The following is a 16,836-nucleotide window of genomic DNA, read 5'->3' as shown; positions in this document are numbered from 1 at the left end:
ACTGGGTTTTTTTCTACCTAGCCCACATGTACCTCTTAATAGCTTGAAAATTTTGATCAAATCACTCCTTAACCTAAATTCATTGATCAAATCACTCCTTAACCTAAATTCTAGAGAATATAACCCTTTGTGTAGTCCAACATAATTTAACCCTTGGAGTTCAGGTAATTTTACACTGACTCTCTGTAAAGCCAATATATCCTTCCAACGGTGTGGTGCCAATGACTGCTTGCCGTATGCCAAGTGTGGTCTAATCAGGTCTTTGATATAGTTGAAGCAGGACTTGCATCCCCTTGTATTCTGGCCCTCTAGCTGTAAGCTCACTGGGCTAAATCGCTGGCTTTTAAAGCAGACTAGCAGCACGGTTCGATTCCCAGCCTCCCCGGACAGGCGCCGGAATGTGGCGACTAGGGGCTTTTCACAGTGACTTCATTGAAGCCTACTTGTGACAATAAGCGATTTTCATTTCGTTTTTTCATAAAGGCCAGCTTTCTATTCAACATTTATGTACCTGCTTATGATATTTTGGAGCAAGAGAAGGGAGGCAGGGGCACCCAAAGAAACGGCTTGAGGGTAGCCATGGGTGGGGAGAAATAAGAGATTATATCCTAATCCACGTCATTCTCACAAATCCAATTTTTAAAAAGTGTTTGAGTGGTGTTAACCAAGGATTAAGCCATTCTTCTTGAATGACAGATCACAATAGGGCCCAAAAAAAGGCAACGTCAACAATTTAAATTGAATATGACTATCGGATTGAAACTTTTCAACTACTTTATTCTGCATCCATGGATAGTAGTTGAACTATTAGAAATGCTATAAATATTTCAAAGTGCACAAACGTTTATTAAAAATATTGAAATTAACCAGCAACTGTGACACTATGTATACTGTGATCGACAATTCCATTGCGGTAAACAAGGTTTGGTGCTTATCCTCTGAGCCATTGAGTCATCTTCCTCATTGATAGGTGTTTGGATTCTTGTGAGCTAAACCAAGACATCCTTTGATACGCAGTTCAATTACCTTGCACAATTGTTAAATTATATTCTGACATCGCCCCACACACACACACACAACTAAAGTAAGTTTTTCAATTTTTAAATCAAATGACCTTTTCCGCCTTTGATGAAAGCTGAATCAACCTTCAAAACACACGTGAAACCTATGGCCAGGTCCAAGTCAGTGACTGAAAGGTTTTTTAAAATCAGGTTATTGTACTACACTTGTAAGTGGAAGGAAACGAGGCTTATTGCATACGGAAATCGACCCTTTCACGTTTCACCCAATTTGGCCAGGCAGATATCGAAAGCATTATTGCAACTACAGTACTGAATATCTCTGGCATACAGGGCTAGCCCACGCAGAGAAGCACCGGTCTTACCTCCGATAACCAGTGACCATCCCCGTCTTTGCCTCTGGGTCGAGGTCACTATCCCTTCCTTGGCTGGTTGCTGCTATCTGGCTGGGTTTCAACCTTGGTGCAGACTGTGCCGGGTCCTTTTGTAGGGTCGTGACGGTCGTGTCATGTTCTACTGTCAGGGAATTATTCCTCCTTCGCATTACTAGAAAAAGACAACGCGGAGAGCCACCTTTATTTTAGGGGAGAGGAGAGGGAAATCTGGCGGCTGGCTGGGAGTGGGGACTAACGGGGACCGCTTGGAGATCAGCTGCACTACAGCACACCGCTCAGACTCCCAGTGTTTTGGTCTTTCTAAAAGCGCCCCGTTTAATACATTGTTTGCTGCGACTCCCACCGCTTCGAATCAGCTGATCAGCCACAACCTCCAACCTCTCACCCGTTTGGAGGAAACACGCCCCCACCTCCCCGCATTTTAAGAGTCAAAAAAGTGTTGAATTCGCCATCCATTTTTCAAGCAGGCAGGTTTGGACAGAGTCATTGAATAATTGAGCTGCAGGAGACGAACGTTTTGAGAAAACTTCTCCCGGCTGATTTCTACCACCAGGCTTTATTGTGTGAGGATCAAAAATACAATGCAGCAGTTGTCTGGGAACAGCTTGCAAGTCAGCATTTCCAATTGGGACTGTAGTTTTACAAAAAAAAAATTAAGATGGAATTAATTGCCCCATTATCGACATTATTATGAAGAGGATATCGAGTTAAGGTAAATGGCAAAAAGATCCAATGGCAAGATTTTTTTTGCAAAGCGAGTTGTTATAAACTAGAATACACACACTGCCTTTCCGGAATGTGGACGTAAATTCAATAGTAACTTTCAAAAGTTATTGGGTATGCCCATTCCCGAGAAGGAAAATATGCAGGGCTAGGGGAAAGACCATTTATTTGCCATCACATGATCTGCTCCACTTCAGTTAGGTGGAAGAATAATCTTTCTCATGTAATTTAAGACTATAATTATGAGAGAATTATTAATCGGTATGCAATTTAACAACCTTAAATACAAAAACAAAATCAACGTTCAGCAATTGCAGACTTTAATAGTTGAACAAACTTTGATTTAAATATAGTAGAGCTTTTCGCTGTCTCGGGACATGATTAAATGTTTTGCAGCCAATTGAAGCGATTTTTGATGTGTAGCCGCTGTTGAAATGTACAAAACATGTATCCAATTAGTCCCACAAACAGCAAATGAAGTACGTGATCAGATTATCCTGCTGTGTTGGTTGAGGAACAATCATCAGCTAGATAATCGGATGAAGGATAGAAATGGAGCCTAATCGTTACACATTCACAATTTTTTATTTACAGTAACACTCATTACAAACACACACCTAATGTAACAATTACAGTTTCAGTCTGCTCTTATATATAGGAGCCTAAGTGAATACCCAATTAAAAATCACTACAGAGTACAATTATATAGTCAATTATGATACAGTTAACACAGGGGATCGAGAGAATACCCATGCTCTTTTTCTGAAGTGTCAATGGATCATTTACATTCACCTGAGGGAGCACACAGGGCCTTGGTTTAATGTCTTAGTTGAAGGACAGATTTTACTTGGATTGAAAATAAAGACGCATTAACACACAACATAAACGGGACACTTGTTTATGCATTATGCAGTTATTTGCTACCAGGTAGGCTCTGGCCTGCAATGTCACTGTCAACATCTGAATGGCAGCTGACTGGGAAAAAGCTACGCTTGGAAATATTATTCAAAATCCTTTAGTAAAGATGTACGGAAACAAAAGAATTTGCATGTGTAGCTCAATTATATTCACAGGGGTCAAAGCAGTGATTGCGTATGGTGGCACAGTGGTTAGCACTGCTGCCTCACAGTGCCAGAGACCCGGGTTCAATTCTGGCCTTGGGTCACTGTCTGTGTAGAGTTTGCACTTTCTCCCAGTGTCTGCATGGGTTTCCTCCGGGTGCTCCAGTTTCCTCCCTCTATCCAAAGATGTGCCAGCTAGGTGGATTGGCCATGTTAAATGGCCCCTTGGTGTCCAAAGATGTGCACATTAGATGGGGTTACAGGGATAGGGCATGGAATTGGGCTTAGCTGGGGTGTTCTTTCAGAGGGTCATTGCAGATTTAATGGGCTGAACTGTACTTCTGCACTGTAGGGATTCTATGGAATTAAAATTAGACTTAACAATAGGATTGAAAGACATCTGTCAGGCAGTCTGTTTCTTCCCAACTGTCAAGCTGACCAAATTTAATACAGTAACATTCAAGCAGTTAAGTGCCAATAAATGCTCACTTTGCATACCAGACTGTAATATACATTATCTTCAGCTTGAGGAAGCATGTAGTATCTAGCACCAAGTGAATGCCAACCCACCATGCAAAGATTTATTAGAAATGTGACCAAAACTTCCCATCCATCACAGCTTGACTAATATCACCCCGACGAGCTTCTCCTTTAATAAATTTCACACCTTAGAACCCGATTTCATCCCCTTTACCTGCTGCTTACTCAGGTGGAAATAGATGGTGTGCAGTCTTGGTGTGCAGCAGTTGAGGATTAAAATCCATGTTGGATTAATCATCAAAAGTTCCTCTTTCTACCTCTTGTGAAATCACTTCCACCAAAACCCTCAATCTACAGACTTGAACTCAAACTCTCATTCCAGGTTCTCATGTGAGATAAACTCTCAACTCGTCCAATTTGGTTTGAAATAGTGTAATCGTTTGGCTTCATTCTTTCAGTAAATAAAAAAAATTCCGATTTGTTTTTTAAAAAAATTACTGTTCTTGACAAAATCATAACAGCGACACAATACAAACATTTTTTCTTCCTTAAGGTGTGAACAGAGATGCAGTGGCTAACATTTAAGGGGATATTTCAGAGGACACAGAATAGATACAGTCCAATGAGAAAGAAACATTCCAAGGGGAGGACCAACCATTCGTGATTAACTAAGAAAAAGTTAAAGATAGTATTAAATTTAAAGAAACAGCATATAATTGCAAAGGATGAGAAGGTCAGAAGATTGAAACAGAACATAAAAAACAGTGAAGAATGACTTAAACATTAATAAGAGAGAAATTAGAGAAAGCTAGCTAGAAACATGAAGAGTAGGATTTTCGATAGCTATTTTAAAAAACGAGTTAACAAAATGAACCTGGGGAATTAATAATGCAAAATTAGGAGATGGCAGATGAATTGAACAGGTATTTTGCATCAGTCTTCACTACAGCTGTTACTAATAACTTCCCAGAAATAGGTATAAATCAGGAAGTGGAAGGGAGGGAGGAATTCCAGATTACATTCATCAAGGAAGTATTACTTAACAAATTGTTGGAACTGTGTGTTGACAAGTCCCCAGGTCCGGATGGATTTCATCCTAGTCTTAAAAGAAGTGGCTAGTGAGATAGCTGATGCGTTGGTTTTAATCTTCCAAAATTCACTAGATTTGCAGAAGGTTCCATTAGATTGGAAAATAGCTACTGTAATTACTTTATTCAAAAAAGAGGGAGACAGAAAGCTGTATGCCAGTTAGCTAAACATGTCACCGGGAAAATGTTAAAAGCTATTATAAAGGCATTATAGTAGGGCACAAAGGTACAATCAAGGTTTGGGCAGCACGGTAGCATGGTGGTTAGCATAAATGCTTCACAGCTCCAGGGTCCCAGGTTCGGTTCCCGGCTGGGTCACTGTCTGTGCGAAGTCTGCACGTCCCCCCCGTGTGTGCGTGGGTTTTCTCCGGGTGCTCCGGTTTCCTCCCACAGTCCAAAGATGTGCGGGTTAGGTGGATTGGCCATGCTAAATTGCCGTAGTGTCCTAAAAAAAAAAGTAGGGTTAAGGGCGGGGGGGTTGTTGGGTTACGGGTATAGGGTGAATACGTGGGTTTGAGTAGGGTGATCATTGCTCGGCACAACATCGAGGGCCGAAGGGCCTGTTCTGTGCTGTACTGTTCTATTCTATCTAAGGTAACAAGCAGAACCAACATAGTTTTTGTGAAAGGGAAATCATGTTTAACCAATTTATTGGAGTTCTTTGAAAATGTAACAGATGCTGTGGATAAAGGGGAACCACTGGATATACTGTACCTAGATTTTCATAAGGCATTTAATAAGGTGCCGTATTAAAGGTTGTGTAAAATAAAAGCTCATGGTGTAAGGGGTAACATATTGTCATGGATAGAAGATTGGCTAAGTAACAGGAAACAGAATAGGCATAAATGGGTCATTTTCTGGTTCGCAAGATATAACAAGTGATGTGTCACAGTGATCAGTGCTGAGACCTGAACTCTTTACAATTTGTAAAAATTATTTGAATGAAAGTACCAAATGTATGGTTGTTAAATTTGTTTTTGACACAAAGGTAAGTAGAAACTTAAGTTGTTAAGGAGGTCATAAGGGGCGGCGCAGTGGTTAGCATTGCTGCCTCACAGCACCGAGAATCCTGGTTTGATCCCTTCCCAGGTCACGTCCATGTGGAGTTTGCACATTCTCCCCTTGTGTGCGTGGGTCTTACCCCCACAACCCAAATATGTGCACAGTAGATGGATTGGCCACGCTAAATTGACCCTTACTTAGAAAAAAAAATAAGGAGGCTATAGAGGTCTTTAGATAGCTTAGGTGAGTGGGAAAAGACGTGGCAAATGGAGTAAAATGTGAAATTGTTCATTTTGGCAGAAAAAATAAAAAGGAAACATTATCAAAATGGTAAGAGACTGCAGAGCTCTATGATGCAGAGGGATCAGGTTGTCCTACTGCACAAATTGTAACAGGTAAGTAAACAAGTAATTATGAAATCTAATAGAATGTTATAATTCATTGTGAAGGGAGCTGAATGCAAGAGTAGAGAGGTTATGCTTCAGTTATACAAGGCATTGGTGAGACAACATCTGGAGTACTGTTAGTTTGGTCTCCTTATATAAAGAAGGATGTAAATGCATTGAAAGCAGTTGAGAGATTTACATCTGAAATGGGCAGGTTGCCTTAAGAGGAAAGGCTGAACAGGCTAGCCTTCTATCTGCTGGACTTTAGAAGAGAAAAAGACGTCTTGATCAAAGCCTTTTAAGATCCTGAGGAGACTTAACAGGATGGATATGGAAAGGATGTTTCTTCTTGTAGGAGAATCTAGAACTAGATTCTGTTTGAAAATAAGGGGTTACCCATTTCATAGAATCATCATAGAATTTACAGTGCAGAAGGAGACCATTTGGCCCATCAAGTCTGCACTGGCCCTTGGAAAGAGCACCAAGACCACGCCTCCACCCTATCCCCATCACCCCACCCAACCTTTCTGGACTCTAAGGGCAATTTAGCATTCCAATCCACCTAACCTGCATATCTTTGGACTGTGGGAGGAAACCGGAGCACCCGGAGGAAACCTACACAAGCACGGGGTGAACGTGCAGACTCCGCACAGAGAGTGACCCAAGCCGAGAATCGACTCTGGAGATGTGAAGCAACTGTGCTAACCACCGTGCTACCCATTTACTTCGAAATTGAGAAAAAATCTTTTTTCTCTGGGGATCATGAGTCCTTGGAACTATCTTGCTCAAAAGACTGTGTAGGCAGAATCTTTGAATATTTTAAAAGTAAAGATAGGTTTTTGATAAGCAAGGGGGCAAATAATTATTGGGGTAGGCAGGGATGTGGAGTTGAACCGTGATACTGAATGGCAGAGCAAGCTCAAAAGGCCATGTGGCCTAATTCTTATGCATTTCTCTGGAATGGTATTTGGTTCATAAGCACCAGTATTGGGGAGAGAGGAAGCAGTATCGTTGGGACAGCCTTCCCCTCAACTAGGCCGGGACCACTGTCCTGACGAACTGTATAACTAGAACCGTAGAAAGGGCTTTAAACTAAATAGGTGGTTGGAGGTGGGGGTTCACGTTAGGGAGCTGTAATAAATTAAGGAGAAAGGACAAGCCAGTTGTGCAGGCTATTAAGATGGGTAATGAGAAACAGTGTGGCAGGAAAGGCCAAGTATACAAACTTAAGCACGTACCAGCAAATTAAGATCACGGTAGGGAAATAATTTTTTTTAAAATGAAAGGCTTTTTTATTGAATACACGCAGCAATTGTAACAAGACAAATGAATCCATCACACAAATAGAAATAAATTAGCATGATAGACAATAAAGAAAGTCACAAAGTGACCACGGGTGGGAACTAAATAGGGTGACCAATTTGGGCAATAAAGGGACACTGCAATGAGGAGGTACTGGCAAGAGCTTGGGAGCTGGGTGAGACCTTGGGCATGGGGAAAAGAGACCTTGACCACAGTTGCTGCCGCTGGCTGGGACCCCATCACCACCATCCGTTGGACAGCCCAAGCCCACTCAGCTGACAAAGCAGTGTGTCGGTGAGTGCACCCTTGTCGCTCTGTGGGCCAGCCAATGCATTTGTGCTGACACAAAAGATGCATATTCTGCAACGCCATGATAAAACATAACCCAGAAAAACCTGATCTGGGATGTAGGATGAAAAGTGAAATGACAAGAGAATCCCAGAAAATCCATTACCCTGGAACTGAAAATTCAATTATATTTTGGCATTTCAGAAAGACAGGAAGAAAGGAAAAAGAGGTGTGGTAGGTCTGTTAATAAGTGATGAGATCAGTAAAATAGTGAGAAATGATCTTGGTTTGGAGAACAAATTGTGCAATTTTGTGGAGATAGATAACAAAGGGGAAAAAAAATTTTGGGAGTGGGTTATAGGTTCCTGATAATCACTATACTGGGAATGAGGGGAGAGAGACCGAAGGGTTGGGGGGGGGGGGGAGAGAGAGAGAGAAGAGACCGAAGGGGGGGTGAGAGAAGAGACCAATGGGGGGGTGAGAGAAGAGACCGATGGGGGGGGGGGGGGTGAGAGAAGAGACCGAAAAAGGGGAGGGGGGGGGAGAAAAGAGACCGAAAAGGAGGGGGGGGGTGGAAGAGAAGACCAAAAATGGGGAAGGGGGAAAGAAGAGACCAGAAAGGGGGGAGGGGAGAGAGACCGAAAAGGGGGAAAGAGAGCAAAAATTGGGTGGGCGGGCTGGGGGGAGGGGCAAAGAGAGCAAAAATGGGGGGGGGGGGAAGGAGAGAACAAAAAATGGGGGGGGGTGGGAGGAGAGGAGGCAAAAATGGGGGGGGGGGGGGAGGAAAGAAGAGAGCAAAAATGGGGGGTGGGGCAGAGGAGCACAAAAATGTGGGGGCGGGTGGGCAGAAGAGAGCAAAAATGGGGGGGGCGGGTGGGCAGAAGAGACCGAAAAGGGGGAAAGAGACCAAAAATTGGGTGGGCGGGCTGGGGGGAGGGGCAAAGAGAGCAAAAATGGGGGGGGGGGGGAGAAGGAGAGAACAAAAATGGGGGGGGGAGGAAAGAAGAGAGCAAAAATGGGGGGGGGGGAGGAAAGAAGAGAGCAAAAATGGGGGGTGGGGCAGAGGAGCACAAAAATGTGGGGGCGGGTGGGCAGAAGAGAGCAAAAATGGGGGGGGGCGGGTGGGCAGAAGAGAGCAAAAATGGGGGCGGGTGGGCAGAAGAGAGCAAAAATGGGGGGGGGCGGGTGGGCAGAAGAGAGCAAAAATGGGGGGGGCGGGTGGGCAGAAGAGAGCAAAAATGGGGTGGGGGCAGGTGGGCAGAAGAGAGCAAAAATGGGGGGGGTGGGTGGCAGAAGAGAGCAAAAATGGGGGGGGTGGGTGGGCAGAAGAGAGCAAAAATGGGTGGGCGGGTGGGCAGAGAGAGCAAAAATGGGTGGGCGGGTGGGCAGAAGAGAGCAAAAATGGGGGGGCGGGTGGGCAGAAGAGAGCAAAAATGGGGGGGCGGGTGGGCAGAAGAGAGCAAAAATGGGGGGGGCGGGTGGGCAGAAGAGAGCAAAAATGGGGGGGGCGGGTGGGCAGAAGAGAGCAAAAATGGGGGGGGGGGGGGGGGGGTGGGCAGAAGAGAGCAAAAATGGGGGGGGGCGGGTGGGCAGAAGAGAGCAAAAATGAGGGGGGCGGGTGGGCAGAAGAGAGCAAAAATGGGGGGGCGGGTGGGCAGAAGAGAGCAAAAATGGGGGGGGGCGGGTGGGCAGAAGAGAGCAAAAATGGGGGGGGGCGGGTGGGCAGAAGAGAGCAAAAATGGGGGGGGGCACGGGGTGGCAGAAGAGAGCAAAAATGGGGGGCGGGTGGGCAGAAGAGTAAAAATGGGGGGCGGGTGGGCAGAAGAGAGGAAAAATGGGGGGAAGGTGGGCAGAAGAGAGCAAAAATGGGGGGGGCGGGTGGGCAGAAGAGACCGAAAAGGGGGAAAGAGACCAAAAATTGGGTGGGCGGGCTGGGGGGAGGGGCAAAGAGAGCAAAAATGGGGGGGGGGGGAGAAGGAGAGAACAAAAATGGGGGGGGGAGGAAAGAAGAGAGGAAAAAAGGGGGGGGGGGGAGGAAAGAAGAGAGCAAAAATGGGGGGTGGGGCAGAGGAGCACAAAAATGTGGGGGCGGGTGGGCAGAAGAGAGCAAAAATGGGGGGGGCGGGTGGGCAGAAGAGAGCAAAAATGGGGGCGGGTGGGCAGAAGAGAGCAAAAATGGGGGGGCGGGGGGGCAGAAGAGAGCAAAAATGGGGGGGGGCGGGTGGGCAGAAGAGAGCAAAAATGGGGTGGGGGCAGGTGGGCAGAAGAGAGCAAAAATGGGGGGGGTGGGTGGGCAGAAGAGAGCAAAAATGGGGGGGGTGGGTGGGCAGAAGAGAGCAAAAATGGGTGGGCGGGTGGGCAGAAGAGAGCAAAAATGGGTGGGCGGGTGGGCAGAAGAGAGCAAAAATGGGGGGGGGGGGTGGGCAGAAGAGAGCAAAAATGGGGGGGCGGGTGGGCAGAAGAGAGCAAAAATGGGGGGGCGGGTGGGCAGAAGAGAGCAAAAATGGGGGGGCGGGTGGGCAGAAGAGAGCAAAAATGGGGGGGGGCGGGTGGGCAGAAGAGAGCAAAAATGGGGGGGGGGGGGGTGGGCAGAAGAGAGCAAAAATGAGGGGGGCGGGTGGGCAGAAGAGAGCAAAAATGGGGGGGGCGGGGGGGCAGAAGAGAGCAAAAATGGGGGGGGCGGGTGGGCAGAAGAGAGCAAAAATGGGGGGGGGCGGGTGGGCAGAAGAGAGCAAAAATGGGGGGGGGCACGGGGTGGCAGAAGAGAGCAAAAATGGGGGGCGGGTGGGCAGAAGAGTAAAAATGGGGGGCGGGTGGGCAGAAGAGAGGAAAAATGGGGGGAAGGTGGGCAGAAGAGAGGACAAATGTGGGGGGGGGCGGGTGGGCAGAAGAGAGGAAAAATGGGGGGGCGGGTGGGCAGAAGAGAGGAAAAATGGGGGGGCGGGTGGGCAGAAGAGAGGAAAAATGGGGGGGCGGGGGGGGCAGAAGAGAGGAAAAATGGGGGGGGGGGGTGGGCAGAAGAGAGGAAAAAGGGGGGGGCGGGTGGGCAGAAGAGAGGAAAAATGGGGGGGAGGGTGGGCAGAAGAGAGGAAAATGGGGGGGCGGTGTGGCAGAAGAGAGGAAAAATGGGGGGCGGGTGGGCAGAAGAGAGGAAAAATGGGGGGGGCGGGTGGGCAGAAGAGAGGAAAAATGGGGGGGGGGGGTGGGCAGAAGAGAGGAAAAATGGGGGGGCGGGTGGGCAGAAGAGAGGAAAAAATGGGGGGCGGGTGGGCAGAAGAGAGGAAAAATGGGGGGCGGGTGGGCAGAAGAGAGGAAAAATGGGGGGGGGGCGGGTGGGCAGAAGAGAGGAAAAATGGGGGGGGGCGGGTGGGCAGAAGAGAGGAAAAATGGGGGGGGCAGAAGAGAGGAAAAATGGGGGGGGCAGAAGAGAGCAAAATGGGGGCGGGGTGGGCAGAAGAGAGCAAAAATGGTGGGGGGCGGGTTGGCAGAAGAGAGCAAAAATGGGGGGGGGGGTGGGCAGAAGAGAGCAAAAATGGGGGGGGCGGGTGGGCAGAAGAGAGGAAAAATGGGGGGGCGGGTGGGCAGAAGAGAGGAAAAATGGGGGGGGCGGGTGGGCAGAAGAGAGGAAAAATGGGGGGGCGGGTGGGCAGAAGAGAGGAAAAATGGGGGGGCGGGTGGGCAGAAGAGAGGAAAAATGGGGGGCGGGTGGGCAGAAGAGAGGAAAAATGGGGGGCGGGTGGGCAGAAGAGAGGAAAAATGGGGGGGGGGCGGGTGGGCAGAAGAGAGGAAAAATGGGGGGGGCGGGTGGGCAGAAGAGAGGAAAAATGGGGGGGGCAGAAGAGAGCAAAAATGGGGGGCGGGTGGGCAGAAGAGAGCAAAATGGGGGGGCGGGTTGGCAGAAGAGAGCAAAAATGGGGGGGGCGGGTGGGCAGAAGAGAGCAAAAATGGGGGGGGCGGGTGGGCAGAAGAGAGGAAAAATGGGGGGGGCGGGTGGGCAGAAGAGAGGAAAAATGGGGGGGGCGGGTGGGCAGAAGAGAGGAAAATGGGGGCGGGCGGGTGGGCAGAAGAGTAAAAATGGGGGGGGGGGGGAGAAGAGAGCAAAAATGTGGGGGGGGGGGGGGGGGGGGGAGAAGAGAGAGACCGAAAAGGAGGGGGAGGGGGGCTCAAGCCGGCGGAGCAGTTAGCGGACGGATGAGCTGAAGTACAAAGTACTGAAGCAGCTCGCGTACCTGACCGTGCTGGAAGTGAAGGCGACTTCCGGGAGAAGTGACGCTACCGGCTGACCGCGGCCTCCTCATTGGTCAGTTTTGGCGGGAGGTTTGCTCTCCTTTGCTGCGGGCTCTCGGTGAAAGGGTTTTTATTGAGGGTTTGTGTGGAAAAGTTTGGTCACAAGCAGAGGTGGTGTTCGTTGTCGGCCGAAATAATGTTTTGTGAAAAGGGCATAGAGTTGATCAGAGAGCTGCAGCGAGCTGCGGACGGCCAATTGCCCGCTTTTAATGTGAGTATTTTCCAGGCAGCTCTTGTTAAAAGGCATTCGGTCTGGTTGCGACTGTCACTGAACCATAACAACAAACGACGCCTTTAATTGCAACATTAGAGCGCATACTTTTGTATAATAACATTGTATTGTGTTGATGGTTGCAGGAATATAATCAATGGTCTGATTAGGTGGGCAGAAAAGTGTCCATTTGAAATCAACTGGATAAGTGGGAAGTAATGCAATTGATAGCGAGTGGAGTGTGGGTGCAAACAAGGCAAGGGAATATATTCACAATAAGTGGGAGGGTACAGTGAATAATGGAGGGATCTTGCTCACTAATCCCGAAGGCAGACTTAGACTTTGTTGGTTTGGTCCCCATGTAGAACACTGAGTAGCAAGACTTAGCCACGAGCCCTAATTCATTGCTGCACTCACCTGATGTCCCATTCTTGAACGTCTTTCTTAAATGTCTTTTTCCATCTGATGATATCAATTCTACATCAATGAAGAGTAGGTCCAGGAGGCGCAATGGTTAGCACGGTTGCTTCACAGCGCCAGGGTTCAAGGTTTGATTCCCCGCTGGGTCACTGTCTTTGTGGAGTCTGCAGGTTCTCCCTGTGTCTGGGTTTCCTCTGGGTGCTCCGGTTTCCTCCCACAGTCCAAAGATGTGCAGGTTAGGTGGATTGGCCATACTAAATTGCCCTTAGTGTCCAAAAAGGTTAGATGGGGTTACAGGGATAGGGTGGAAGTGAGGGTTTAAGTGGGTCGGTGCAGACTCGATGGGCTGAATGGCCTCCTTCAGCACTGTATGTTCTATGTAAACCACCTACCCTGCACATCTTTGGGTTGTGGGGGTGAGAGCCATGCAGACATTGGGGAGAATGTGCAAACTCCACATGGACAGTGACCCGGGGCTGGGATATAGCTCAGTGCTATGAGGCAACGGTGCTAGCCACTGTGCCACCCTTCTTTTATATCTCAATAAAATACCCCATGGATGCCTATTCTGAAAAAAATACTGTGATTTTGGTTTAGTCCTTGTTCTGTCCTTCCTCAAAGCACAGAACCCCAAAACTTTTAATCAGCATTTTCATTCAAGTCTGCATTTCAGAACTTCAAATATATTTGTGGGCAGCACGGTAGCATGGTGGTTAGCATAAATGCTTCACAGCTCCAGGGTCCCAGGTTCGATTCCCGGCTGGGTCACTGTCTGTGCGGAGTCTGCACGTCCTCCCCGTGTGTGCGTGAATGCAAAACTAGCCTCCCACGAGGCAGAAAGGGAGCAGGCCATAGCAAAAATGCAAGGCCTGAGCATCGACGAGAGTGGCCATTTTGCGCATTTTTCCCGGGTCCCTACGCATGCGCGCCACGACCAGGTGGGCGACGAGGCCGAAGACCCCGATGCACATGTGCAAAAATCGGCCGATGGCACACAGAACGCACTGACGTCAGTGTCATGACGTTGTTGCTCCACCCATTTAAAGCGGCAATGTCCAGCCAAAGGAAGGCGATGTCTACAGTGTGGAAAGCCTGGGCATTACGCAGCCTTATGCAGGTCCGCTCCACCAACCAACAGCCTGCGATCCCATATCGTTACAAGATATTTCTCAAACCGAATGCCATCCCTGTCATCCATGCACTGCGCCGGGTGCCGGCTCCTCTCGAGGATCGTCTGAAAACGCAGCTACGAGAGCTCCAAGACCAGGGTATCATCTCAAAGATCAGCTCCATGGTCTGCGTCAAGAAGCCCTCTGGTGAACTCCGCATTTGCATTGATCCCAAAGACCTGAATCGCAACATCATGCGCAAGCACTACCCGATCGCAAAGAGTTAACCTGTGAGATGGCTCATGCCAAATTCTTTACCAAGCTGGACGCCTCCCGTGGGTTCTGGCAGGTATCGCTACAACCACATGCCTTTTGGTATCATCTCAGCTTCCAAAGTATTTCATCGCATAATAGATTAAATGATGGAGGGCATCGAGGGGGTGCGAGTCTATGTGAACGACGTGATCATCTGATCCACGACGCCCGAGGATCACATTGCTCGCCTCAAACAAGTTTTCCAGAAGATTCATGAAAACGGCCTCCAGCTCAACAGGGCTAAATGCTCATTTGGTAGGTCCGCTATCAAGTTTCTGGGTGACCACATTTCACAGCAGGGTGTACAACCTGACGCTGACAAGGTACTGGCAATCAACGCCATGAAGACCCCAGAGGACAAAAAGGCGGTCCTACGTTTCCTCGGGATGGTGAATTTTCTCAGGAAATTCATTCCTAACATGGCATTCCACACCACAGCTCTCCCGCATCTCGTAAAAAAGTCGACAGTGTTCCAGTGGCTTCCTGCACATCAAGTGGAGTGGCTCGAGCTAAAGGTGACACTCACCACAGCCCCAGTACTGGCATTCTTTGACCCAACCAAGGATACCAAGATTTCCACAGACGCAAGCCAGGATGGCATTGGGGCAGTGCTCCTCCAGCGAGACGACTCCTCGTCCTGGGCTCCAGTGGCATTTGCCTCCAGGGCCATGACTCCAACCGAACAACAGTATGCCCAGATCGAAAAGGAGCGCTTGGGTCTCCTGACAGGAATAACCAAGTTTCATGACTACGTATATGGCCTGCCAAAGTTCATGGTGGAAACAGACCACAGGCCTTTAGTCTACATAATTCAAAGGTTTTAAATGACGTGGCACCTTGGCTGCAGTGAATTCTTCTTCGTCTCAGCCGATATGACTTCGAACTCGTTTACACACCGGGTAAGGAGCTGATCATCGCGGATGCCCTATCCCGATCCGTCACCACGCCTTGTGAACAGGGAGACTTCATTCGCCACATTGAAGCACAGGTGCAGTTGTGTGCCAGCAACCTCCCAGCCACTGATGAACGAGTTATACAAATACGCGAAGAAACTGCCAAAGATCCCCTATTGCAGTGTGTGATGAAGCATCTCGCTCATGGCTGGCAAAAGGGGCAGTGCCCCCAGTTCTTCAACGTTAAAGACGACCTGACAGTTGTTGAGGGGATCCTTCTTAAACTCGATAGAATCATCATTCCCCAAAGCATGCAAACCATGGTGCTCAGACAGATCCATGAGGGTCACCTGGGGGGGTCGAGAAATGTCGACGCAGAGCTCGGCAGGCAGTTTACTGGCCTGGCATCAGCCAGGACATTGCCAACACAGTCCTCAACTGCACAACATGCCAGAAATTTCAACCAGCTCAGCCCAAGGAAACGCTGCAACAGCACGAGATCGTGACCTCTCCGTGGTCCATGGTGGGGATAGACCTCTTTCATGCCAATAGGCGCAATTGCGTGCTCCTTGTCGACTACTTCTCCAGCTACCCGGAAGTGGTGAAACTGTCGTACCTCACGTCCAAGTCCGTCATCAAAGCCTGCAAAGAGACGTTTGCCAGGCACGGGATACCACTCACAGAACTGAGTGACAACGGTCCATGTTTCTACAGCCAAGAGTGGTCCGACTTTGCACAACCCTACCACTTTAGTCATATCACATCCGGTCCCCATTACCCGCAATCAAACGGGAAGGCCGAGAAAGGGGTCCATATTGTCAAGCAGTTGCTGTGCAAGGCTGCAGACTCCGCCTCGGATTTCAACCTGACGCTATTGGCATGCAGGGCAACCCCTCTGTCGACTGGTTTGTCTCCGGCGCAGTTGCTCATAAACCGCAACCTGAGGACGACTGTTCCAGCCATCCATGTTCCAGACCTTGACCACCTCACGGTGCAGCGATCCAGCGATCAGCAAAAGATCACGTATGATGTTCATGCCACGGATCTGCCTGCGCTGGCTCCAGATTATGTTGTTTGCGTTCAGCTGCCTGAGGGAGGTTGGTCAGTCCCAGCTGTTGTCGTCAGACAGGCTGCTCCCAGGTCTTTTGTTGTCCAAATGGCTGATGGCTCCATTTAACGGCACAATAGGAGGGCGCTGCGTAAAGTTCCCTGCCCATCACCTGACCGCACTTCTCCGCATGTCATCATGCCTCCTCCGGACATCTTGCACCACAAGGCCACCGATCCCACCTGTCCACAAGGCCACCAACATGGCAGCCATCCCCCCTGTTCAGGTGCTGGCATCACCCCCCCCCCCCCCCCCCCCCCCCCCCCCCCCCCCCCACCTCTGAGGCGATCAACAAGAATTCGTCGCCCACCACAAAGACTGAATCTATAGACTTAAATCTTGTAAATTTTGTTCAGTTGCTCTGTATCTGCACGATAGACACCTTCCCATTTACAAATGTTCATTCATTCCCCACTTGTACATAGTTATGCATGTATATACAGCCACGTTCCAAAATTTATTTTAAAAGGGGAAGATGTCATAATATCCACTCGTGTATATCATGAGATGCAGACAGGCAGTGATTGACACACAAGATAACCAATAAACACACACGACACAGAACAACCAATCACTAGACAGGACACCACCACAATTAAGGCAGCACGGTAGCATTGTGAATAGCACAATTGCTTCACCGCTCCAGGGTCCCAGGTTCGATTCCGGCTTGGGTCACTGTCTGTGCGGAGTCTGCACATCCTCCCCGTGTGTGCGTGGGTTTCCTCCGGGTGCTCCGGTTTCCTCCCACA

General features: G+C 48.8%; 2 protein-coding genes across 5 annotated transcripts in view; one reads left to right on the top strand and one right to left on the bottom strand.

Annotated features, from left to right (window-relative positions):
• The window catches only part of abhd12 (abhydrolase domain containing 12, lysophospholipase), a 138,600-nt gene extending 136,838 nt beyond the window's left edge, over window positions 1-1,762 (bottom strand). For both annotated transcript variants that reach the window (XM_038804684.1, XM_038804694.1), the window contains exon 1: window positions 1,385-1,762. In XM_038804684.1, the coding sequence (XP_038660612.1) occupies window positions 1,385-1,563 (179 nt within the window). In that variant the 5' untranslated portion in view covers window positions 1,564-1,762. The remainder of the gene's footprint in view (window positions 1-1,384) is intronic.
• Window positions 1,763-1,933: 171 nt separating this feature from the next.
• gins1 (GINS complex subunit 1 (Psf1 homolog)) overlaps window positions 1,934-16,836 on the top strand; it is a 43,199-nt gene continuing 28,296 nt past the window's right edge. Inside the window, exons 1-2 of one of the 3 annotated variants that reach the window (XM_038804711.1) lie at window positions 1,934-2,126; window positions 6,069-6,163. Coding sequence is in view for 1 of the 3 variants with exons in the window: in XM_038804703.1 (XP_038660631.1) it covers window positions 12,168-12,242 (75 nt within the window). In the remaining 2 variants the exon portion in view is untranslated. Of the gene's footprint in view, window positions 2,127-6,068; window positions 6,164-12,031; window positions 12,243-16,836 lie in introns of those variants that run through there. The other 2 variants (XM_038804720.1, XM_038804703.1) reach the window with 2 other exon arrangements.

This window comes from Scyliorhinus canicula, chromosome 1 (genome assembly GCF_902713615.1).
Source record: "Scyliorhinus canicula chromosome 1, sScyCan1.1, whole genome shotgun sequence".
Classification (NCBI taxonomy): Eukaryota; Metazoa; Chordata; class Chondrichthyes; order Carcharhiniformes; family Scyliorhinidae; genus Scyliorhinus; species Scyliorhinus canicula.
The sequence above is the reverse complement of the archived record's forward strand: the minus strand, read 5'-3'. Positions and strand labels throughout refer to the sequence as shown.